Source organism: Macrotis lagotis, chromosome 1 (genome assembly GCF_037893015.1).
Source record: "Macrotis lagotis isolate mMagLag1 chromosome 1, bilby.v1.9.chrom.fasta, whole genome shotgun sequence".
In the NCBI taxonomy this organism is placed as follows: Eukaryota; Metazoa; Chordata; class Mammalia; order Peramelemorphia; family Peramelidae; genus Macrotis; species Macrotis lagotis.
In genome coordinates, this window is record NC_133658.1 from 61,279,423 (window position 1) to 61,305,920 (window position 26,498).

Consider the following 26,498-nt stretch of genomic DNA (forward strand, 5'->3'; position numbering starts at 1 on the left):
CCAGTGGAGGTTCTTCAGACACACAAGCAACAAGTGAGGTTTTCTAAGACTGTTCTAAAGCAACAGGGTTGAAAAGGATAATGGTGGGCAAACATGGGCCATTAATGGCCCAGAACTATCCATTACACCAGGACATTGAACACTTGGGCAAGGAGCTAAGGAGCTGCCACTTCACACACACACACACACACACACAGATACCACATCCCAGAAAGCACATGGCTAGAAGGCTAAGATTGTGTTTAAGGCATTCACATCTGGGAGCGGCAAGGTGGTGCAATGGATAGAGCATCAGCCCTGGAATCAGGAGTACCTGAGTTCAAATCCAGCCTCAGATACTAAATAATTACCTAGCTGTGTGGCCTTGGGCAAGCCACTTAACCTCATTTGCCTCACAAAAACCTAAAAAATAAAAAATAAAAGATGTTCACATCTGCTTATTTCCAGAAACCAATAGCACGCAAAGCTGGTGGTCAGATCATCCTTAAGTGCACAGTGCTGTATAGATCATTCCTCTCCAGGCACCTCCATTGCACCATCATCTTTCTCTGGGCAACTAATGAACAGTTCCTTGTGTTAATGAACTGCCAGTAGAGCCTAGGAAGGGCCCCAGGTGAGGGGATGAGCCGCTGCCTGCCCAAGGAACAAGGCTCTGGTTCTTCACCTTCATTTTCCAGGATTATCCGATTCCATGCCCAGGCATATCAGACCTTTTTCACAAAGGGCTTTCCTCATTAAAAAGAACATGCAACTAGATTTCTCAGCTAGAATTTGACCTTTTCATTCAGCATACCCCATTGGCACTTGGTTTCCTCACAAAGGGGGCTGGCCTGTGCGAGGAACCATTCATTCACTCAATCAATCAACAAGCATTTATTAAGTGTTTTCTTGCTCTGTTCTAACCAAAGATCCTGAAAACAGAAGGCTGAGGAGGAAACAAAAAGGCATGAGAGACAAAAGATGTAGTGCTGTGTGCAAAGACCATTATAACTGGCCAGGAGAGTGCCCAGAGGGGAACAAAATACAAAAAGCCTGGAAAAGGAGGAAGGGGCCAAATGAACTGCAATTGCCAAACAAGGACTTATTTGATCCTCAAAGTATGAGGAAACCATTGGAGTCTTCTGAGTAGGTAGATTATATGATCAGATCTATGCTTTAGGAAAATCTCCTTGGCAGGTAATGGAAAGATGTATGAGAGCCCAAGTCGAAAGCTATTACAGGGATGGCTAGGTGGCGTAGTGGATAAAGCACCGACCCTGGAGTCAGGAGTACCTGGGTTCAAATCCAGTCTCAGACACTTAATAATTACCCAGCTGTGTGGCCTTGTGCAAGCCACTTAACCCCATTGCCTTGAAAAAATCTAAAAAAAAAAAAAAAAAAAACAGAAAGCTATTACAATAATCCAGATGTGTGGTGATAAGGTTGGAGGCTAGGGTAAGAGCAGAAAAGGGAATATAAGCAAGAAGTAGGGTAGAGAAAGAAATGACAAGAGCTGATCACTGATTGGGTATGTGGGGTGAGCAAGAAACCTAGAAGGACTGTAGAGCCCCATACAGTAATAAGGACGTTCAGGGGAAAGAGGGTTTTGGGGTTGGAGAGAGGATAACAAGTCCTAATTTGGACATATTGCCTTTGAGACATCTACTGGACCTTTAGTTTGAAATGTCCAATGGAGGCTAGAACTGAATTTGAAGGTCTGTTAATCTCTTGCATAGAGATGCTCATTGAACTTAGGGAAACTAATGAGAGACAAAGAAACAAAGAGGGGGACAGAGAGAGAAAAAAGAATGAAAAAGAAAAAAAGAATAGGAAGAGGAGAGGAAAAGAGAGGGCCCCAGATAGAACCTTGGGGGTACACTCAGAGTAAATGAAGATTCTGCAAAAGAGACTGGAAAGAATAATTGGACAGGTAGGAGAACCAAGAAAAGGCAGAGTCATAAAAACTCAGAAAAGAGAGAGTATTCAGGAAGAAGAGTATTCAGGGGTCAATAATGTCAAATGCATTCAACAAACATTTATTAAGTACCTGCTGTTTCTACAACCTTGGACTCCATGCTAGGAGAAATACAAAGCTGAGAAACACTTTGTTTCTACTCTTTTTTTTTTTTGTTTGTTTTTTGCAAGGCAATGGGGTTAAGTGGCTTGCCCAAGGCCACACAGCTGGGTAATTATTAAGTGTCTGAGACTGGATTTGAACCCAGGTCCTCCTGACTTCGGGGCCGGTGCTCTATCCACTGCGCCACCTAGCCACCCCTGTTTCTACTCTTATAAAGCCTACAGTCTCACAGAAGTATAAGACCCACAGATAGGTGTAATTTCCAATATTCCCCTCCCTAGGGCATCACAGAGATATTAGTCATTAGACCCACAGCTAAGGTAATGGCCCAAGCAGTATGGAAGGCCTTCTCCTTGTGGCTGGAGGGCTAATGCAGGGTCCTCGGGGGAAACTGAGAGCTCTGAGGGGCTTCATTCCCTACCTTGTTGTGCATAGAACAAAGGGGGGGGGGGGAGGAACCAGCAGCTGAAAGAGAATACAGTTCCCTACAGATGTTTTCCCACAGTAAACAAGCCCAGAGCCCAAATCCCTCCAATCTTCAATCATAAGACTTGGCAGAGAAGCCAAGCTGTCCCAGAGCTTGTATTGGCAAGGCCTGTAAGGTACTAGAGACAGCTCAGGCATCCATTTCCTTTGGCCTATTAATAAAATTGGGCCACTGGGTTACCATGATTCAGAGGAGTCAATGAGGCTGATCACAGAGTTTGGTCTGTCATCCAAAAAAACATTAGCAATACTTAGTAACCTTCTTAAAAGTTCCACCGAGCCTAGGGCTGCCAGTGCTCCGGACCTGTCTTCTTGAGATGCCTAGTTCCTTGGTCCCTATTTGGAAATGGAATAACAGCAAATTAAGTCATGCTTTAAGATTTGCAGAGTTTTCCTCACAGCAATCCTGAGTTGGGTGGTGGCAGAATTACTGTCCCTATTTTACAGAAGAAACAGCTTTAAGAGGTAGTAAAAGAAGCTCCATCAGACTAAGCAGGAAACCTCCATCTCCCCGATGACATAGACTTTGCATTTAACTGACTTCCAGTAAAGCAAAGTCAATGATTAGTGGGCATCAATTAGATAACAAGCTGGTATGCAAGCTGGTAATTTTCAAAGCAAAGAGAATTCCATCACAGCCAGATCGCATTCTGAAATCTAAATGAAATTTTTCACAGAGGACATACATTTGCAAGACCAACAGTTGAAACAATTTCTAATTCAAAATCTAAAATTACATGAATTTAGGACTGTCTCTTCTTACAGCTAATTTGAGACAATTAATTAGATTATAGACTAAATCCAAAGAACCATTTTATACCAAGAAAATTATCTTTTATGAGGTGATGATTAAAAAATGACTCCTATCCTTTGCTTATCAGTAACTCTCAAATCACTGATGCTGGAATTAATTAGGGAAGGCAAATGGATGATAATGGATTCCATTTTGGAGATTTAATGATGTTCTGGATGTTATTAGAGCATTTATCTTTAATGCTGATAAATTACTTCTTGTAGAAACCCATGTTCAAGCACTGAACCATTTTCATGCTCTTATTTCCAATTTATCTACAATTTAACTGACCCCATCCAGAATGCTATTTTAAAATAGCACAGTATCTCTTGTCTTTTACTTCTTGGATGCTTCTGAAGAGGTTTAAAAAATGGAGGAAAGACTTTGTAACACATTCATCCTCTTGAACCAATCCCTAACTTCAAATTTATAGTTTTTCTACAAATTGTCAAGTGATTTGGGGGTAATAGGGGACAGAGAATGAGGTGGTCTGCTTCTCAACCCAAAATGAAATAAAGTCTATATATCCATCCCATCGTCCAAACAGCAAGCCTAAAAGAGTAAGTCTATTCACAGAACCAGGGTGCTGAAATGGAGCTTAAGTAGAATATTATGGAAAGAGAACAGGTCGGGAGCCTTGGTCTTGGGTCAAATAACTCTGTCTCTGAACTAAATGTGTGTGTCCTAGATTCATCTACAAGATGAAGGGGTTGGATTAAATGACCTCTAAATTCTTCTAACCCTAAATCTACAACCCAATCCTACTCCCTCAACTTATAGACAAGAAAACTAACTGCCCTAAGAAATGATCTTCCAAAGTCATGTTGCTAACTAGCAGAGCCGGGATTGGAATCCAGATCTCCAGTCTTCCAGGCTATTAGCTCCCAATACTCTTTTTTGAGGGATAATAGCAATATCCATAGAATAAGGGTGAGAACTAGTTTCATGGAAATCATTCTAGGCATGGAGTCATGAGAACTGGGTTTACTTCAGTTCCTGTTCAACCCTAATTCACTATGTGGCTAACCACTTTGCACCTCAATTTACCCACCCATTTACATGGAATTAAGAATAGTTGCCTAATCATAGATTTATAAGATTGGAGACAGAAGGGACCTTAGAACCTCTCCATGTTACAATTAAGGAAACTTGAGGTCCCAAAGTAGTGACACCAATGGGACTGGAATTCATGTCCTCTTACTCTCAAGCCCACTGTTCTTTCCTGAACTCCACTTCCCTTCTACTGTGAGATTCAATGAGACAATATATGTAAAAATAAACCTCTGTGATCTTTGGGAAGGAAAAAAAATGATTCTCTGGGCACAGCTAGGTGGCACAGTAGATAGAGCACCTACCCTGGAGTCAGGAGAACCTGAGTTCAAATCTGGCCTCAGACACTTAATAATTACTTAGCTGTGTGACCATGGGCAAATCACTTAACTCTATTATCTTGCAAAAACCTTAAAAAAAAAAAGACTCTGCACTTCAGAAACTAGGGTGTCAAACAGTAACATCCCTCCATTATGGAGCAAGAAATCAGCCCCTAGAAAAGGAAGCCTGGGTGGCCCCCACACTTATCATGGAGCCACAGGCTTGTGTTTCAAGCATTCATTGGAAAGATAAAAGAAATAGGCTGCTACTTCCAGTTCTTATGTTGCAGTCAAATGGACTCTGGAAAAAAAGGCATTTTTGAGCCATTAAAAAAATTAAAAGTAAAAACCCCACATTTCTAAAGCAATTTTATCCCAACAGCACTAAAAGGGCCCAATGGTCCTCAGCAGATTAACCAATATGGAGTCTAGTTATTCTTGGTTCAAGGTGACACCTCTACCCTTTATAAACAAAGCTGAGTCTATAGATGCTGGGGCCAGGCAGTGTTTATCTAAGCATTGAGAATTTTTTCAATTTAGAGACAGTTTCCTCTCCCACAAATCTGTTTCCAAAGAGCAAAGCTTAGTTGAGTCACAACAGGAGAGATGAGTTTCTGAATGTTTAATCTACTTAGCAGAGTCAAATTGTTTCCCCTTTTACAATCTAATGGCAGCTCCATTGGAAGCAACCACAGATGGACAACCCTTAATCTCGCGATGGGGTGTGAGAAGAGTGTTGAGGAGAGGCAGTTAAGAATCATCCTTCAGGGAAGCTAGGTGGCGCAGTGGATAGAGCACCAGCCCTGGTGTACCTCAGGTACCAGGAGTACCTTGAGTTCAAATCCAGCCTCAGACACTTAATAATTACCTAGCTGTGTGGCCTTGGGCAAGCCACTTAACCCCATTGCCTTGCAAAAAAAAAAAAAAAAAACCTTAAAAAAGAATCATCCTTCAAAAGCATTTCATATCTGAAATGTTGAACCTTGAAACTGTCTGCTCATGACTTATCTATTTATATGGACTACAGGGCCCTGGAAAGTGAAGAAGGGAGGAAAGAATATATTGACTACCCCACCAGCAAGAGTCATCCTTCCAACCAGAAGGTCTTAGTGAAGGGCAATGGCAGGAGGATTGACTACATGCTCTATTCTGAAGAGGGGCTCTACCTGGAGTGGAAAGTGGTGAGTTTTTCAGCAAAGAATGTGTGTGGGGCAGCTGGGAGGGATTCACTGGGCAATGTTAGTCTAAGCTGCTTTGGCACTTCAAGGCAACTAAATAGGCTCACATGTGACTTCTGTGGAGCTGAGGACAAAGAGTTCCAACATGCTAGACTGTATACACATAGAAAATTTTGAGTTGGAGTGAAATATCTCAGTTGGGACAGCATGGAATAAGTCCAAAAGTTCTGTACTTAGAAATTAGAGTTGTCCAATGCCAGCTCTGCTTCTAAAACCTATGTGAACCTGGACAAGTCATATCTCTGGGCCCATTTCTTCATGGGTAAAGGGATCTGATTGGGCCCGATTAGGGGTTCTCACCTTGTTTGTCTCATTGGACCCCTTTGGTAGTTTGATAAAAACCTATGCCTCCTTCCTCAGAATCCTATTGGTATAGGATCACAAAGGAAACCAATCTGATCGAAATACAATTATCAAAGTTAAACCAAGTTAAAGACTTTTGTCTCAGGCCTCTTCTACTCTGCATCCTATGGCCTCCCTTGTAAAAGTAGGTGTAATGAGAGCACTTGCCTCACAGGGTTATGAGGATCAAATGAGCTGTTCTATGTAAAGCACTTTACTAAGCTAATAATTGCCACATCAGTGTCACCTATGATGATGACCACCCTCCTGTAACCTATATGGACCAGCCTAAGGTTGGGAGGATGGGAGAGAAAGATGGATGAGCTCAGCAAGAGGAGCCTACAATAGGAGACCACATGGGGTGGCTAGGTGGCGCAGTGGATAAAGCACTGGCCCTGGAGTCAGGAGTACCTGGGTTCAAATCCGGTCTCAGACACTTAATAATTACTTAGCTGTGTGGCCTTGGGCAAGCCACTTAACCCCGTTTGCCTTGCAAAAAAAAAAAAACTAAAAGAAAAAAATAGACCACATGGCAGCAGCCACCTAGTCTCTCCTCCATTATTGTACCAAAGTCCCTTTTTGACCACCTCTTTCTCTCCTTATTGTCAGAATGTTCTTTTCTATGTAATCCCTCCTTTTGAATTTTATCCTCATTCTCTTGTTTTTTACATCATTATTTTCCTGTAGGAGGTGGAGGAATTCAGTTTTATTACCCAGTTAGCAGGTCTGACTGACCACCTACCTGTGGCCATGCGCCTGATGGTCAACACTGGCGAGGAAGAGGTTTAGAGGCACCAGCCCCATGGTCAGTCAGTACCCAGGCCAGCCTAAGAAGACCTGGTCTATGTTCTTGGGATACAAAGGACTTTTTTCCAGTGCCACGTGAGCCAGATGAAAACACCTGGCCTCTAGTTGCCTCTCCCAACACCTCCAAAGGTGGACAAGGTTCCTTTCCCATTGCTCCCTGGAGCTGAACAGAGGGAACAAGGATAGGAGGAGGTGAGGGACCAAAATGGATCCACAAGGGCTGAGACCACTGTCTGGAGCTACTCGGGCAGCAGGGCCAGCCTGAATTTCTACTTGTTCACTGTGGACCAAGGAATGCCAGTGGCCAGGCGGGTTGGGAGGAGAGGGGAGAGCCGAGCCCTAAATTCCTTTTAATCAGTGCCATTCTTACAAAACATGATTTTATATGAATTATACAGCACAACTTAGTTTGTAATCTGTGGGGTAGTGCTCTGAATGGGTTTTGCATCATTTCTTTGTATAGCTCTTATAAAGCTGAAGGCTTGGTTTTGGATTTTCTTTTTTTTAGCCTGCCAATGTCGTCCTAGCATGCCTGTGCCCTAGCATGAGCTCTACCTGCATGCTACACACTCGAGATGAAACAGCCATTATGAGAGCCATAGGGTAAAAATAGAAAAAAAAATTGAAACACAATCAGGAAATAATCTAAGGAGCCCATTATGGAGTGCTGGGCTGCCATTTTTTTTTAAACCAGCACAATAGGGCTTTTCCAAACCAACAATAATGTCTCCAGGGACAAGGAAAATGCTGTGTTCCTTCCAAAGGCCTATATTTGAGGGGGATTGTGCTTTAGGAAGAAAAAAAAAATCAACTTTGAGATTTCCCGGAAGGGAAGGCCAATGGGAAGCAGGTTAGCATTTGACCCCACCTGACTCTAGGCTAAAGACCCCCACTGCTCCAAAGAGAGATTGGTAAGGGTTGAAAATGAGAAACGGGATGTTTCTGGGAAAGGGGCATGATGAGAAAAGATAACTTGAAAGACAGAACCTATGGTTTTATTGGAGGGAAGGGAAATATCACATCCAAGTGGGAAGGAGCCATCTGCATTTTAAAACTACTGGTAGGTGGAGTTGTTCTTTCCTGTCTCTAAACCCACAATTCTAGTTCTATTGCATGACCTTTCTTTGCTTCAAACCTGAGTGACTTTGACTAGATGACAAAGTTAGAACTTCAGGGTTCTTCTCCATTATGTGGCATCATTTTGTGATTTGGAGAAGAAAAAACAAATCCCTTTGTGCCTCAGTTTACCTACTGGTCCAGTGGACTACTGGTCCCTACCTCACTGGCCCAGCTGAGCCCCAAAGGAGTTGGCTATATTGTTGTCGACAGATGACTGGCTGTTCATGATCAGTATGAGGGATAGGGGTCTCCAGGATGAAGTCTGCCTTAGCCTGTCGTTTCTGTCTCCTCACCCAGTAGCCACCCCAGACAGATCTCCTGGGATCTTAATCCCAGGTGCTCAGCATTATCTACCTTTTCTTTTTGGCCCATGGTTGAGGGCCCCTGGACACCAAGCCATAGTAGAGGGGAGGGAAGGAGAGAAAACTAAGGATCCATTTTGAGGTCAGGCTTTCCCCAGGCCCATTGGGCTCTCTCAAGGAGGGATTTTTAGTCAACCAAACATGAAAACTGAGGAGGGAGGGGTGTCAAGAAAGAAAATGGTCAAACCAGCCTCCATTTGGTGAGACTAATCCTAAACCCTCCTGCCACTAAATCTGTGTTCAGTCCACACAAATGGAGAGCCCCTGTGGCCCACTCCTGTACCATTTGCTTTTCCTTGATTGGACTTTCTTTGGGTCCATCTTTGACTGATTGGGGCAGCTCTGAGCCTAAGGATCACTGCTGCAAGGGAAAGGTTAAACCCACTCCACTCTCACCACTATGGGCTCGCCTGATCCCAGATTTGAAAATCGCCCATCTGGGAGCCTGATGCCCAGCCAGACCTCCTCTAACACACTCTGCGGGCTCCTCATAGGAACATCCTGTCTTCAGCACCTTCAGCTTTAACTCTTTGTAGCCTCTTTAAATAGAAGCAATCAGACATCTTCCTCTCCCTCTAACTAAACTATTTCTTAGACTTTGATCATGGTTTTTTGGTGATCTCTGGTTTTAAACAGAATGTTACTATTGATTGTTCATACAACCATACAACACCCTGAGCTCTTACTCACACCTGTCTTAGACCCCAGCACAGCCCACAGTAAGAACAGGGTGACGACAGTACCAGAACCCTACAGTACAAATTCTCCTTGTCTTAGTACATTGACCCTGTGCCTTCTGATGCCTTCATCTGCATGAGGCTGAGAGAAGTGGATGGGCAGGAGTGGAGTGAGGAGAAAATGACTCTTCCCTCATCCCAATCCAGTCAATCATTAGCCCTCGGCCAAATGCAGCCAGGAGGTAAGACTGGCTACGGACAGGTGACCCACAGGTGACCCATCCAAAAGCCTTAGCCCTTCACAGCCATGAGACACTGCTACTGTTTGGGGAACATCCATCCCTCCCAAGCCAGGTAAGCCTAGGACAGCTCTCTGTAGGATTCTGTCATAGGATGAGACCCAACTTAGGCTCAAATCCATGAAACCAAGTCTGACAACTGATTGTCCCCAAGCAGTTTGACAGAGGGTATAAGGAACAGAAGACCAAGGACAAAGAACAGGACCCAGGGCAGCCAACCCATTGCATCTGACAGGGAACAAACAGTGCTCCCTGTGGCCAGGTCATCAAGAAATGCTGTTTTTCTGAAGGGAACAAGTTTTAAGAGTGTACAAGCTATAGCTGACTGATCAAATCATTCTCCTTGCTAGGGAATCCTCCCCCTTCCTGATCCCTCCTCCAAGGGACACTGTGGCAGTGATCACAACCACAGAAAGCAAGGGCTCCTAGACAGGCTAGGAAGAGAGCTAGGCCTATTCCAAGGGAGTATCAACAGTGTCCTGCCATCTCTACCAGGGTGTTTTATCCAGAAACCATGGTTGCAGAATCTCAACATTCCCAAGGCTATCGTGCTTTGAGGAAGATTAAAACTCCAGACCCTCCCTTACTGTCCGTTCACTCACTGAGTCTCCAAGACTCTGATGTCTCTTAGGAATCATCCTTCCTTTAGAAAGGGTTTTCACAGAGCTAGAAAATCCCAATTTCTTGTGAGAAGCCTTTAGACTCTGGGATTTTTTACTATTTACTTATTCTGGTTTGTCAGCGTGCACGAATCATGTGATTGTATGATTGAACACATGCAACAGATTATGATTGTTCAGGCTGCGAAGCAACACACCCCTACCCATAAACACAACAGTTAGTCCTGCAGGTCACTCTGAGTCCAGGGGTTCCTGGCTGGTCACGCAGGGCAGCCAGGGAAGACTGAAGGCCTCTCAAAGAATGAAGATAGATCATGTAAGGGTTAGCACTGTTCTGCCAAGCAGGGCCTTCTGCTGGGGGACTGGATTTACCCACCTGGAAGGACGAGGATGGCTGTCTCTCTCCCCTCCTCACTGACTGTGGGGGCCTTAGGCAAGTCTTTCAATCTCCCTGTGCCTCCATTTTGTTGTCCTTGAAATGGATGGAGCAGTTTGTTCCCTCTTTCCCCTTGAGCACCAGGCCCTGCTTTTTATCCTTTTTAATAGAGATATAATGCTCAGAAATCACAACTTCCCCTCCCTAAATCCTTGACAATGGGCCCATAGCATTTGCTTGATTGTACTGGTTTTATGAAGCCAGTAAGCGGGCTTGCCCATAAACTAAATATTTACAATTTTGATTTTTTTTTTAAATTTCCCTGTGACTCAGATTCAATCAAATCGAGTAATGTCTAAGCTGGGAGTAGCTCATGGACTCACTCCCAACTCAGAAATGATAATCTGCTTCTGCTTCTGCTTCTGCTCCTGCTCCAGGGCTGGGGAAGGGGAAGATACCTCTGACCAGCCCCAATATAAGCCATGCATTGGGACCCAGTTCAGTCAGACGGCTTATGAAGGAAGCGTTTTCATGTGTCCAAAACCATCTTGAGTTTTAAGTATGAATATTAATCTTGATGCTTTTTAAATATTGTATTACTGCTAAGGTTTAGAAAATACTGTTTTAAAAAAACTTTTTTAATTTCAATAATTTTTCTGTATTGTATCCTTCTGGGACCTGATGGGGTTTTATACGGTAAGCACACCTAACGTTTTGGTAAAACTGTATCTGATATATATCTATCTGTTTCTTCCCTGTAAGAAAACGAGTCTTACACCTAATAAAATATTTTGAAGGGTTTTTCTTTTCATTTATTGGTGCTGAAAGGAATGATTAGTTGATGTGAAGGACAAAAATAAAACATTAAAACTAAAAGTTTGTTTCCTATTTATTTGAGTGATTTATTGGGGAGATTCACTTTGCTCTGATGCCAGAGTATTAGCCCCTTTTCAGGGCTTTAAAAATCAAAGCAGATCTTATCCCTTCCTGATCTCTGAGAGAACCCACTGTGATATCTAATAAATTTCTATCATGTGCCTCCCAAAGATGCAATTTAGGATTATGAAAAGAGGACCCACTGCAAGACCCCAGTTTCAGGTCCAGCTCTATCATTATATATAACCATAACCAAGGTGCCCTAAGCGAGTAACTTAACTTTATTCTTCCAAAATGGGGATATATGCTGCTCTACTTCAAGGAGTTTTTGTTGGCAAAGTGTCTCAATTCTTCAAAACTTCCTCTTCAGAGGGAAAGTTTTCCCTTGGTAATTGTTTCATTAGCTGTGGTTGAAAAAATCCCTAAGCTTATAGCAAATCCTATAGTAATGAGCCTCTCTGGAGTTAGATGGGCCAAACAACTCAAGCAACAGATAGAGTCCATCCATAACTAATACCTCCCCCTCCCAAAACTGGCCAAGAACAACAAGCAGTAATAGCCCTACCATCTGGAAATTCATAATAGTAATCTATTATCTCAAAAGAGAAAGAACTAGTGCAAATGTGGTCTCTATTTCTCTCCCTTTACCAAAAATGGTCCCAGTCTAAGGAGCCTCTGAATGTTAAACCTTCCTGGAATCCCTAGGCTGAACTAAGAGTTCCAAGCAACTTGACCGGTAAAAATGAAGTTTTACACCAGCCCGGGAAAATGCCTTCTTATCAAGGTTAGGCTTTCCTACCAAAGCTCTTCCCTGAGTCAGCTGTGACAATCTCTTGATGGAAGCCTCCTGGTTTGACTCTTCTGAGATGGATTCCAAGGTATGTGTAAGAGATGAAATATGAAAGAGAGGCCATGTGGTAGATTGGATAGATGCTGGTCTTGGGCCCAGAAGACATGGATTCAAATCTGGGTTCCAACACACAGAAGTCATGGAGTTCTGGGCAAGTCTTGTAACTTTCCTGGGTCTCAGGTCCCTCACCTACAACTTGAGGCTGGACTCCAGGACCTCCATGGTCCCTTCCAGCTCTCTCTGATCCTATTAAATTATGAGGCTGCAAAAACCTTGGATGACTTTTGAGCCTGGCCACAGGTCAAGAAAGAGTATGCAAAGAGCATGGCCCCAGAGCCCAACAAGGGCAGCCTGGGGAGCAATGCTGGATCAAGAAGCAGTAGCCCAGGCTTCCCAGGCACATCTGTCAAAACATGTGTATGGTCTGGAAGAAGCCATTCAACGGGATCCAGTCTCCTCACCTGAAAAGTGAGAGGTGGGGGAGTAAGAGAAGTCTTGAAGTCCTCCCAGGGGGAGAGGCTATGCTTCCTTATTAGAGGAGTCATGTCAACTCAGACTTTGGAAGGAGGCGTCTGAGCCTCAGATGAGAGGAAGCCGTCATCTGATCTTTGGAGCCATACGTTCTTTTGCTTCAGGCCCACCACAAATCTTCTGTTGCAAGTGAAGTCCCTTCTCATCTCACATCAAAATTCAACCCTCTCAAGTTAGATTACAGATTGGCCAATTTTTGTAGGATTTCATATGAACAAGGAAGATTCTGATTATGTTCTCTTCCCACAAGAAAATGCTAGAATTTTCATATTCCTTTTAAAACTTCACCCGTGAGAAGGTATTTCTCCTGACTCAGACTGCAATCTATTACTGATCAGCATGTGCTGCAGGTTTAAATACCAAAGACTCCAGAAAAGCTTAAAAGCAGGGGTTCTAAACCTCAGTGAGTCATAGAACACATTGAGCATCTGGTAAAGAAGGATTATATGGAAGGAAATGCTAAATTTTAGTAAAAGTAGAGATATGATTTTTTTCCCATCCTAATTCATAGATCCCCTAAAAATGTCCATGGACCTATTGGACACTGACCATTAAGAAATATTGCTCTACATTTCTTGCATGAGGAACATAGTGTCTCCCATGATATTGAGAAGGGATATTGAAAAGGGAAATGGGATATCAAATAAAAATAGCAGCAAGCAGGTTGGTGGGGCTGAATTATGGCATAAGTAGAGAAGTCTAAAGTGTATGTATAATATTGTATATATACAGAATATGTATATAGAGTGTGTATAGAGATAATAAATTCACATATATGATATATATATATTTATATATGTTAAAAAAAATATTCCTCTAGTGGCACTGTTAAGTATGACACTCATTTTGCTAAGAACTGTAAACACACAGAAGAGGGATTCTTAAGCTAGAGTCCATGAACTTAGTTTTAAAAACATTTTTAGAATTGCATTTTAATATAACTAGTTTTCCTAGTAATCTTTTATACTCTACTTTGTGAATTTAAGACATTCTGAGAATGAATCCTTCTGTAGGAGGTGACATAAAAGAAGGGGGAGACCTGGGTCTAGGGTCCCCCCAGCCCCTTCTTCAGTCTTCTCACAGCTTATACCCCACCTCCTGAGATCCAGGGACACTGGCCTCCAGGCTGTCCCTCAGGTTCTCCTCTAATCTACTTCTCACCTTCCACAGGAAACTCTCTCCCAATTCCCCTTAATTCTAGTGCTCTCTAAGGAGAATTTCAAACTCCTGTTTTTTGTTTGTACATAACTAACTGTCTGTCTCCCTCCCTAGACTGGAAGCTCCCCAAGAGTAGGGACTACCTTTAATCCTTCTTTGGAGCTTCTTCAGGGCCCTTAGAAGACAATTTAATACATGTTGGATGAATGTCTGATCTAGGACACCAGAGCTGGAAAGAATGACAAAACCAAAAACATTTCAACAGCTGACACAGAATCAAAGAACTATCATTTACAACTACCCTCCTCTCCACCCTCTGTCCCCTTTCCTTACAGACCTGAGGAGGAAAGTGATTGGCCAAAGATCAAATGTCCAGCTCCAACCTGAAAGTGTCCCACAGTCTAAAAGAGCAATTTTCTTTTGTATGTGCATAATGAACTTTCTTACTTTACCACAAAGAAGAGAGGCTGGGGCTTCATGCCGAGACTTAGCCCCAGTCCTCAGAACTTTCTTAGTTGTCCTTGCTTCTTGGTGTTGGCCCCTCCATCCTGTGGCAGCTTCTCCAAGAAATTTTTAACTCTCCCTTCCCAATAAAGTCCACTGAGCACATCATAACAGCTCTCATGCTACTTTATTTCTTTATATCAATAAAAGTTCAGGGGAACAGATCAATTTTAGCTTACAAGTCTGAAATCCATGGAAATATCACCCACCTTTGGGTTAAATTCAAGGGCATAGGTGACAGTCTGAGGACTGTCTTGAGTTTTTGCTTCCAAAAGAGAATTAAGGAAATAAACAGCCTGTTTACAGTGAGGATTCCAGAAGCACTCACCCTGTAGGAGGAAAAAAAGAGATACTTGATGAGTCCTGATGCTTTTCAGGGACCAAGGCCCTTTTTCCAAATCCAATTAGCAAGGTGGGGAGGGGAAGGAGTTTACCCTGAGAAACTGATTTTTTTTTCAATTTAAGATAAAGACTTTTTATGAATCCCTATTACATCTAATAGAGGTTATAGTGCCTCCTGACTAACTCCAGTAAATATCATTAGATTTAGCCTATGGTAGCACCTGCTAAACTCTCACTGGATCCTGACTCCATCACCAGCTCTCTTCCCTCACCAAACTCTCCTGCCAGCCAAAGCCAAGCCCAAGTCAGACAGAGTCACTCCTTGCTCTAGATCCTCTAAGGGCTCCTGACGACTTTGTGGGTTGAAATGCAAGTCGCTCTGCCCAGTATTTCTCATTACTCCCACAGGCCCCTGTTCTCCTTCCTCAGTGGCCTGCTGCTGGTTGTTTCTCTCTCCTCCCTCAAAGACTTTGCCAATGTCCCCCAGGATGTTTAGGAGATGTTCTCTCCTCACCTCTGCCTTCCTGATCTCCCTTCAAGCCCAGTTTCTCCCTCTTTACTCTGTATTCCTGAGCACCCTCTTGCATGCATGGGTGCCAACTCAGCCAAGGAGAAGCCCTCTGAGGGCAGGGCTGCAGTCCCCTCCAAGGACCCATGAGGACCTTGTGCAAGGCCCTCAGTCAGCCTGAGGAATGAGGAATATTTCTCATTGGTTTTTCAATGGTCTCTCTTAGTTGCTGCAGATAAATCAACGCTGTGAGAACAGACTGGAGCATCCCAAGAACACTGGCTACACCACCCCAGAGAAACTGGGCAGCTCTTCAGTGAACTCGGGATGCTACCTGATCCATAAGCCCATCAAGCCCCACAGTGGAGAGTTTTAGCCAAAGTCCAAAGGACCAATAGCCAAAGTCTCTCTTCAACACCTTCTGCTAAGTCACAGGAGTACCACCATCCGTGTCAATGGGGCTTACCAACAGTCACTGTCCCCTTAAGTATGAAAGTAAGAGTATTCCCCTGGCAAGGCTGAATGTCTGCAATATAAAGTACCAAGACTTCAGAAGACCTGGAAGTAGCTGCAGCAAAGACCCAATTTCAAATTCAAACTCAAGCACTTACTAGCAATGTGACCTGGGGTGAGTCACTTAAACCCTGCCTACCTCAATTTCCTTGACTGTACAATAGAGATACTTCCCAGGGTTGATTTTAACACTTATAAAAGACTTTGTAAACATTAAAGTACTCTATCATTATATCTTTTATCATTATAATTAATAATCATCATCAGACTCCAGGTGATCCAAAGGACAATAGAAGGGCCTCTGATGGATACGAGCAGACTCCAGAGCCAGAGACCAAGGACAGAGCCCTGCAGCAGATGAACCAACAAGGTGACAGAAGAAGAGAGCAGAAGGACTGGAGGAAGCCTTAAGAACCCTGGGCAAAGTATCTGAGGAGGAAAGCCCAGGCAGGAGAGGGAGCTGCACCAGTGGAGGCAGACCCACATTCGAGGGATAAGAGAAGCTGTGAAGCACTCAGCTTGGAAGTTAGGAAGACCTAAGTGCAAATCCTGCTTCAGATACTCACTAGCTGTGTAACCCTGTACAAGTAATTTCACCTATCTGCCTCAGTTTCCTCATCTATGAAACAGGAATAATAATAACACCTTCCTCCCAAGCTTATTGTGAGGATCAAATGAGATAATATTTATAAAGCTTTTGAAAAACTTAAGGGGCTACATAAATTCTATTGTTGTTATTACTATTGTTATTAAGCTCACAGGCTCATCAAAGTATCCTGTTTAAAATTACATTTATCTGGAATGTCACACTACTTAGCCCTCTGGGCATGTCCTGCATCACCTCCACTAGCCAACTAACCAGGTTCCATAGCCATTAAAAAAAACAACTCTATAGAAAGAAATTCTGGTCCCTTATTTCAGGGGTATCACAGGTTAGAGGTGATGAGAGAAATAGCCAAAGTGACTAATTAAATTATAGGTATCACTACTATGTAAAAAAAAAACACAAAAACAACCTAACCTACCAGGTTTATCCTGGTATATAACACAATCAATAAACCAACAGCTATTAATTAGTAGCTGTGCCAGGTTCTTGAGATACAAAGAGAAGTGTGAGCAGAGAAAACAATGAGGAGCTAAAAAAGTATATTCTAACATTCACAAAATACAGACAAAGACACTTAGGGATGAGGATGGGAGAATCAGGATGACCAGATCAGGAAAAATTTCATGGCAAAGTGGCAGTGAAAGAACTGAGGCCCTCCAAGATCAGGCAATAGTCTTAGCCTAGGAATGGGACTCAGAAGTCCATGTGCATGGCAACTAATGGACATGAACAGAGGTAGGCATTGTCCCTGCCATGCTCTATTATCCTGCAGAGATACCTGGGCCTCCGGCATCTGGACAAGTCCAGTGCTGAGCGAGCTCTCAGTGGTCAGCTGGTACTCCATCCAAAGGACCACCCCATGGCTCTTCCCAGGCCTGAAAGAAAAGGTCAGGAAGAGTACCGTGAGTTGCTGCTTGAGAAGATCCTCAACAAACAAAATGCCAGCTTCCCCCACCCTTTTCCCCAAAAATGTGTTTGTCCTGGCACTTCTGGACCTGCCTAGGAAAAGAGTCTTCTTCAGAGTGCTGTCTCCAACTCTTTCAGAATGGCAAAGAAGCCATCATCATGACATCATGATATCAGACCAGAAAGGGAAGCAGGGTCAACCACAGTGGGCCCTACAATAGCTGCACCCCACTCAGTGGTCAATCCCATAACCTCAAAAGGTCAAGACAGAGAGATTCTCCTGGCAAAATAATTTCCCAAAACAAAACTTAAAAGTACATCCAACAGGCCTTCCAGGCCTTTGCCTTTTTCCACTTGCACTTCCAGTTCTGATGAGTGCTTGGGACATCCTGTGGCAGAAACCACTCCAGAGACTCCTGTAGTGAAAAAAATCATTTCATCCAACTAAACAGTGACCATGCTTAAAGCTTTCATTCCATTCTTTCTACAAGCCATTTTGCTTAAATTCTGACTCCCCTGACTCTGAAAAGAAATGCTGTCTTCAGGGGCAGCTAGGTGGTGCAGTGGATAAAGCACCGACCCTGTAGTCAGGAGTACCTAGGTTCAAATCCGGTCTCAGACACTTACTAATTACCTAGCTGTGTGGCCTTGGGCAAGCCACTTAACCCTATTTGCCTTGTAAAAACCTAAAAAAAAAAAATAAATGCTGTCTTCCCCAGTAGATTATATGCTCTTTGAACGCAGCATCCGCCTCTGGCCTTTCTCTGTCTCCCCATCAGTGCCTAACACGGGGCAGGAACTTGACAAATTGTGCTGATTTGACTGAAAAGGACTGTTTGGGGAGTGATGGTGGACAAGGAGCAGTTAGTACCCATTCCCACAAAAGAATATCTTTCATAGTAGAAAAAACAGGCAGAATACAACAAATAAAAAATTTGAACACCATAAAGCAAGAAATAATATAAGAACATATTAACAGCAACATTGTTATGATGATCAACTACAATGAACTTAATTGTACAATGACCAAAGAAAATTGTGATGGAAAAATACCATCCATTCCAGAGAAGGAAATATGGGGTCTGAATGAAGACTAAAGCTTACTATTTTTCCATTTTTAAATTTGTTTTATGTTTTTTCCTCTCATTTTTTCTTTTTGTTCTGATTCATCTTTTCCAACATGATTGATATGGATATATGTTTAGAATATTTATATTAGATTGCTCTCTGTCGGGTAAAGTGGAGAGGGAGGGGAAAAAATTGTGAAACTCAAAACCTTAGCAAAAAAAGACTTAAAAACTATCTTTGCCTGTAGTTGGAAAAATAAATAAATGAATTTTTTAAAAAAGAGAATACAAAAAATTGCCCTGAACTTCTAAACACAGAAAACTATAAAGTACTAAGAAAAAAAAAAGAAATCCATAGATCACCTCCAGAAAAAAAAAAGGCTGCAAACTCCAAGGCAAACAGATAACAATTCCATTTGTAAACAACAAATTGTACAAGCAATAAGGAGAAAGATCTTCAACTATAAAATAATATAGGATATTTGAACAATACAGAACCGTTCAACAGTTCTAAAAGAACAATGGAGACAGTTTAAGGTCACATGAAGGTGATGTATCCTGCAAGTCAGAGCCTAACTATTAAATGAAAAGCCATGGACATTTAAAAGCCATTCAGCTGGAGCTGTGAACTAGTACAACCTTTTGGGAAGGCAATTTCCCCCCATACTTATGTTTCCTAAAAACTAACACTAAAAAACCTGTACAGAAAAATATTTTGACTTTGGTGGCACTCATGGAAGAAGTCGTCCTTAGCCCCTCCTCAGCCTCTTCCTGCCATAGCTTTTCTTTTCTTGGGGTTCACCTTAGGTTCAACATCCACAAGTAAAGTATCCAGAGGTAAGCTGTCTGGGAGGGTGAAGTGCAAAATGTGATTTCCTCAAATACTCAGGCTTTTCAACTGTCCAGGCTCTCTTTTCTTCAGGATCATTTTCACAGCTTCAAGATATATTCATAAAACAGTTATGCAAAGAAAGTAGTTATACAAATGAAGTTACTAAAATATCCAAATTCTTTGAATCAGAGACTCCCTTACCAGGCTTAAATGCCAAGGAGGTCATTGATTAGTCAAGAAGAAAGTCCTCAAACATTAAGATGTTTATAGGGGCACTTATGGTGGTAAGACTGCCATTCTTCCCCACCAGAGATCTGGAGGGATGACCTCTTAGAACCTGGCCATCCCTAGGATGGTTCCTAATAAGGAAAAGCCAAACTCCTAATTATTCTTTAGGAAGGGACTGAAAGAGCTCAGCTCCATGTCACAATGCTGGCTCATTCACCAAAAGAGCAGAGCTTTGCCATGTAAATGAAAACAAAAAGTCTCTGCAGCTTTAAGAAAATGGGAGAATCTCTAACAGAAATTATCAGTCAAATATAATGCTCTTCTTGCACTCAATTCACACAAATCTCATGAGTGACCTCATGTCAGGACAAAGCAGGTGAAAGTGGAGAATGTGAAAAAAAACCTTTTAAGAATATGATTCTTCTATGACTTAGGAACTGGAGTTTATACTAAAAATCATGTAAGAAGGGTACTGAGAAGGGTCACTGTCTGAGTCTGGCTGTGTCAAAGTTGTTAGGGTCTATCCCCAGGCTCAGGACTCTTTCTTTATAAATCCTTTCTGCACTGAAAGTCATATTCTCAATGATCACTGAGGGAGGAAAAGCTGAAGAGGAGCCCTTTCAGAGGGAGACAGACCAGGTGTGGAATCGTCAGGACTGAAGTTCATCTCTTAGATGCCCTGGGCAAGAGTCCCGAAAGTGAGCAACTATACATCCAAGAATCTGCTCACCTTTGCAAGGTGATGGAACCTTTGGCACTAAGGGGCTGCTGAGGGACAGGCTTGCGGAAGTCAAAGATCAGGACCTGCTGGGGCTCCGACAAGCATCTGCTGGAGTATTCCCAGAGAGGGTGAGGCTCTGCTTCCCGGGCTTCCCTAAAGTCCAGAGAGTGCTGAGGAGAAAAAAATAGTCACTATAATAACAATCCGAATTTCTACAGCATCTTAAGATTTACAAACATTCTCAACCCCACACTAATGTAAGATAAGAAAGAAGTGCTAGGGTCCTTCTTTCTCTACAGTTGAAGTATCCTCCTTGCCCCAAGTCTCACATATGGTAAGTCCAACTTGACACTTGAACCCTGATCCTTCTCTGCATTACAATGACTCACAAATAACAGGATCTAGAGGAAAGGGATGAATTAGGAAGGATCCCAGCAGAAACACCAAGGAAGCCTGGGCCATGGACAATAGCATACACTTTGATATGCATGGGCCGCACCCTAGAAACCTGAATGATAGCAGCTCACATTTATAAAGCCTTAGAGTAAAAATGGACCACCTTGATTTCTTCTGAGAGTTAACTCTGCAATCTTGGAGAGTTGTTTAGTAGTCCTTGCTACCCTGTCAGTCTGTCTCAATGGGCTTCCTAACATTTGACAGTAACTTAGCTGAATTACAACCACCTTAAGACTCTGCTTCTTATTTGGGGAGGGTGACTCGGCCAGAAATCCTCATCTTCTGGCTTTCAGTCAGTGATTATTTTCACTGCAGTGAAAATTCTGTTCCAACTCCCCACCATCACAATGTTATCCAGGGTGCCCTGGGGACAGACACTTCCTCAAAATAACCTAAAAAAGAATCATTTCTGTTTGACTAAGGAGCTGCTTCCTGTCCTGTCATAGCAAGGCTGCACCTCCCATATCTCCTTCCTCCAGCTATAAGAAATGAGCTGGGGGATGAGAGGCCCAGTGGAGCCACAGTCGTCCCAGCCAAGGAGGGCTCAGGGAAGCAGCCTCCACCCCCTGGCACCCTAGTCTACCCTCCAGGTTGGGAGAGCAAAGGAGAAAAGCCCAGGGTCATGATGCCACCTCAACACCTGCCTGTGATACCATCTGTGTGGGATTACTCTAATACCACCTGAAAATGAGAGACTATGCCCACCTTAATCATATCATCCATAATGTGAACATCAAAGCCTTCACAGCTACCACATGGGCTTCGGATCCGCCACAGGTCCTGGGAACAACAAAACAAACTCTCATATCCTTTACCAAGCTGATATAGACTTCACTGGGAAACTAAAGGAGAACTGCAAGGAGAAAAATTATATATCCACAAGTAGACCCACAATGGAATCTCTCAAAATGTATAGTCCCTAAAACATTCATTTAAACAGCAAATGAGACAAATCTAAAGAACTCATGGGTAGACCTAGCCAATATAACAATAATGAAAACACTCCCTAAGTTAATTTATAGTGTCAAACCAATCAAACTGGCAAAAAATAATTTTATAGAACTTGAAAAAATATAACAAAATTCGTCTGGAGGAAGAAAAAAAATCAAAAATATCAAGGAAATCAAAGAAAAAAATGGGAAGAGGGACTAGCAAGTACTAAATCACAAATGATGCAACAAAGTTGTAATCATCCAAACAATCCTATATTAGATATGAAAGAGTGATGGAAAAGAGTAGACACATAATATACAGAAAGAAAAGAGCAAAGTAACCCAAGACCAGTATCTCCCCCCCCCCCCAACTATCCACACACACTAAATGAATCCATGATTTGGGCATAAAGGGTGACATCATAGGCAAATTAAAGAAACATGGGGAAAAAATTACATGTTACATCTAGATTAAAGGAAAAGTTCAGGACCAGACAAGAGATAGAGAGGATCACAAGAAGTAAAATGGCAATTATTTATTATATTAATTTAGAAAGGGACAGCACAAACAAAACCAATGTAGCCAAAATTAGAAAACTGAGCAAAAAATGTTAACAGCAAGTTTCTCTGATAAAGGTCTCATTTCTCAAATATATATGGAGCTGAGCCAAACTTTAAAGAAATTAAGTACTTTTCCCCAACTGATAAATGGTCAAAGGATATGAAGAGGTTGTTTTCAGAAGAAAAAAATCAAAGCTATCAATATTCAGTTATATTTTTTAAAAAAGCTCTAAATCATTAATAAAGAAATGCAAAGTAAGACAACTCAGATTCTACATCATACACATCATATTGACAAAACTGACAAAAAATGGCTCTTAAAAAACAAGATTCTATTATAGAGAATTATACAGTATTTATAATTTCAAATGCCTAATCTTAACCCAAATTATATGAAATAAAATTGTCACATTCAGCTTACCCTGAACTCCACAACCACCATGTGCAAGGAGGCAGCTTGTGGCAATACGATGACGTTGTTGGCAAGGTGTTCAGTCACAGCTGTCCTTGCATACCAGAAGTACAGATTGTGCCATGGCAACAGACTTGTTGTGAAAAAAGGCTCCCCAAGAAGAACAGAAATCTAAACAATCAGAAAAAGAAGATGAAACCATTAGTCCAGTATAAAGCCACAAACTTTAAGCATGCAGAAAGGAAAGAAGGTTTTCCAATTTTAAGGAAATAGACATGGTGTTAAATGTAATAAATTCTAAGTCACTTCTGCAATCTGAAGCAAAAAAATGAAGTTATAATGGTTTCTGTTATTTTTCAGTTTAGTATCTTTACGAATGTCAACACACTAATCTAAAAATCTTTAAAGTATCGGTGGGATATAACACGGCCAGAGCAACCACCAGCAGACAAGAGGTGGGTAAACAAAAATTACACTTTGAAGTTTGCAATGAGACTGGTCAATACTGGAATTCTTTTATTAAAATAGTCCTGTAATAAGTAAACCATCCATATTTCAGTCTTTATTCTCTTCCAAAGAAATATAATAAATTAGATTAGGCAACAAACAAACTAATCTGACTAAAGTGAAAAAAAAAATTATGTTGCTATCAGCAGGTTATATGTTACTAATGTAAACATTGGCATCTATTACTCACCTTTCTATCACCCAAATCTGCAGAAGTGACTAATTCTGGACGTTTCTCTATTATGCTAATTTTATCCTCTAGGCGATTAGCCTTAAAAATCTTTAAGAGAAAAAAATAAATTGGGTTATTTTTCTATAACAACTTCTATCTATACGTCTGCTCAATACAGTCTTTGCTTCCCAAACATTAATTTCTCTCTTATGTGTATTAAACATAAAAACATCATGTCAAGTATAAGAATGTCAAACCAGAATGATTCAAAAACAAATGGCTCTTAAGCAAATCCCATTTCTTTATGACAATACAACTTTTTTTCTCATCATATATGTGTGTATATAAAATCTTATTTTTCTACATAATTTTCATCATTGAATTTTTGTATTTGAGTTCCACATTTTTCTGCCTCCTTTCCTTCCCTCCTCCTCCCCTTTCCCCATGACAGTGAGTAATCTGATATAGGTTTTATATGAATACAGTAATATTTAATATATATTTCATAGTAAGTCATGTTATGAAAGAAGAATAAAAACAAAAGTGAAAAAAAACCCACGAGAAAGAAAAAACCATAAAACCAATTTGAAGGTGAAAATTTGGATGCCTTAGTCTGCATTCAAACTCCATAGTTCTTTCTCTGTATGTGAATGGTATTTTCCATCAACAAGTCTTTTAGAATAGTCTTTGCTCACTGAATTTCTGAATGGGGCCAAATCTATCATAATTGATCATCACACAATGTTGCTGTTAATGTATACAATATTCTCCTGATTCTGTTCACTTCACTAAGCATTAGTTCATGTAAGTCTTTCCAGATTTTTCTGAAATCCACCTGCTCATGAGTTCTTACAGAACAATAGTACTCCAATATATTCATATACCACTACTTGGTCAGCCATTCCATAACCAATGAGCATCCCCTCAATTTCCAATTATCTGCTACCACAAAAAAGAGCTGCCTTTAATATTATGGTACAGCAACGTTATTGCTAGATCAAAGATCTGCAGTTTTATAGCCCTTTGGGCATAATTCCAAAGTCCTTTTCAGAATGGTGGATCAATTGATAACTTCACCAACAAATGCATTGGTGTCTCAGCTTCCCACATCCCCACCATCAATGATCATTTTCCATCTTCGTCATGTTAGCCAATCTGATAGATGTGAGGTGGTAGCTCAGAGTTTTTAATTTACATTTCCCTAATCAATAATAATTTAGAGCATTTTTTCATGGGATTATAGAAAACTTTAATTTCATCATCTGAAAACTGTCTGTTCAAATCATTTCACCATTTACCAATCAGGGAATGGTGTGTATTCTTATAAATTTGACTCAATTCTCTATATATTTAAGAAATGAGTTTTTAATCAGAAATGTTAGTTTTAAAAATTGTTTCCCAACTTACTACATTCCTTCTTATCTGGCTTACTTTGGTTTTATTTGTGTAAAAACTTTTTAATTTAAGTAATCAAAATTATCCATTTTGTATTTTATAATATTCTCCATTTCTTGTTTGGTCATAAATTCTTCTCTTCTCCATAGATCTGACATACACTATTCTTCATCTCCTAATTGGCTTATGGTATTACCTTTTATGTCTAAATCATATACCCATTTTGACCTTATCTTGAAATAGGTTGTGAAATGTTGGTCTACACCTAGTTTCTGCAATACTATTTTCTAGTTTTCCCAGTAGTTTTTATGAAATAGTGATCCCTTATTCCAGAAGCTGATAACACAACTTTCTGAGAAAAATTTCAAATTTGTCTATTTCATCTCCTGATACATTTTACCACCCTCCTCCACATGCACAGGATAGGGATCAAAACATAAACTCATCAGGATATGAATGTGATAAATTTTATCCACCAAGCAGAATTGTTCCTTGGACAAACAAGACAGAATTATTACCGCAAAAATCCTATATTTTTCTTGTAGTCTTTTTACTTTTCTGTGAAATGAAAGGCTTAGTAAAAAAGGTAACCTCAGGTTTTTCACCAAAAACAAATTAAAAAATAGCACCATAGTTTAGCTTTATACTCAAGCAGAAAATAGGATGCTCTATGGGTCACCTGTTTCTCTACTTTGTTCTAAATTTCAAAGGGATAGAATCAAAAACAAGAGTTCCATGACAGATGCTTAATCTCCCATATCATCATTCTAGCCAAATCCATCATCCTCCTGAATATTTATCTACTCACTTTTTTCATCAGTCGATGTGACGCTGCAGAGTTCTCTACTGTGAATACCTAAAAAGAATCATGTGTCATTAGTCACATTTGGCTTGAATTCTTAATATCACTGAAAAGTTATAAATACTAAAACTTTATAAGAGCATAATAAAATGAGAGACTAGAAAGTACCACCTACATGACAGATACTTGTCCATTCCAATAACTGCCCACATTATGCAGGAACACAAATCATAATGCTGGTTTGGACAATATGCCTTAAAAGTCTCCAAATCTCAAGTTTTGAGCATAAATTATGACTCTGCTGGGCTAAACATACTAGGAAGCTACAGTCTCTTAAATTCTAACAAGGTAACTAAAAAGCACAAATAGAATGTCTGGTCAAACAAATAACAATACCCCTCCTGTGTCACACAAATTGCAAGCCTCCCACACCTTAGGTTGCTTTGGCCCAAACCAGGTCACCTGGAAGCCAGGGCATTCTCGGGCTGCTGAACTTCAAAGTCCCCTGGACAGGAAAACCTGCAAGTCCTCGGGACTGCCTTCTAAAACATTGCTCACCTCTCCCCAGGGCTCACACCACTCTGGAATGCAGGGAAGGCAACTTCTAGCATCCTTGAAGGCAACAACAGCCAATACCCTCAACTTCCCACCAAAACTGTTCTGAGTGTGGGTAATATCAAAGCTATAAACCATAAACAAAAATGAGGCAAAGGTGCTAGGAGGAGTTCACCTCAAACACTGATCTTAGAAGAAAGCAGAAACATGCTGCTACCTGTTCTGCCCCAACACAGTGAGCCAGGATTGGAAGTAGGCTGCCATCACTGATGCAGAGACAGATACTGTCGGCTTTCAATACCTAAAAGAAGAAAACAATCTCAACTGCTTTTGTTACAAATTAAAGGTTGTCAAATATCAATGGTCAAAAAATCCTTGCCAGTTTAAACATAGGCAAAACTCAGTAATCTGCCTTTATTATTTTAGAATCAACAGTAATTAGGGGCAGCTAGGGGGTGCAATGGATAGAGCACTGGCCCTGGAGTCAGGAGTACCTGAGTTCAAATCCAGCCTCAGAC

The 26,498-nt window shown here is 41.3% G+C and overlaps 2 protein-coding genes across 7 annotated transcripts in view; one reads left to right on the forward strand and one right to left on the reverse strand.

Annotated features, from left to right (window-relative positions):
* Nucleotides 1-11,416, forward strand: part of SMPD3 (sphingomyelin phosphodiesterase 3) — a 258,177-nt gene extending 246,761 nt beyond the window's left edge. For 2 of the 3 annotated variants that reach the window (XM_074202028.1, XM_074202025.1), the window contains exon 9: nt 5,733-7,052. In XM_074202028.1, the coding sequence (XP_074058129.1) occupies nt 5,733-6,060 (328 nt within the window). In that variant the 3' untranslated portion in view covers nt 6,061-7,052. Of the gene's footprint in view, nt 1-5,732 lie in introns of all 3 variants that reach the window. The other variant, XM_074202031.1, reaches the window with a different exon arrangement.
* A 3,156-nt stretch (nt 11,417-14,572) lies between these two features.
* The window catches only part of PRMT7 (protein arginine methyltransferase 7), a 63,880-nt gene continuing 51,954 nt past the window's right edge, over nt 14,573-26,498 (reverse strand). For all 4 annotated transcript variants that reach the window (XM_074202018.1, XM_074202019.1, XM_074202023.1 and 1 more), the window contains exons 11-18: nt 26,198-26,281; nt 25,432-25,479; nt 23,247-23,336; nt 22,559-22,720; nt 21,350-21,424; nt 20,198-20,358; nt 17,213-17,309; nt 14,573-14,793 (exon numbers count right to left, since the gene is read on the reverse strand). In XM_074202018.1, the coding sequence (XP_074058119.1) occupies nt 14,635-14,793; nt 17,213-17,309; nt 20,198-20,358; nt 21,350-21,424; nt 22,559-22,720; nt 23,247-23,336; nt 25,432-25,479; nt 26,198-26,281 (876 nt within the window). In that variant the 3' untranslated portion in view covers nt 14,573-14,634. The remainder of the gene's footprint in view (nt 14,794-17,212; nt 17,310-20,197; nt 20,359-21,349; nt 21,425-22,558; nt 22,721-23,246; nt 23,337-25,431; nt 25,480-26,197; nt 26,282-26,498) is intronic.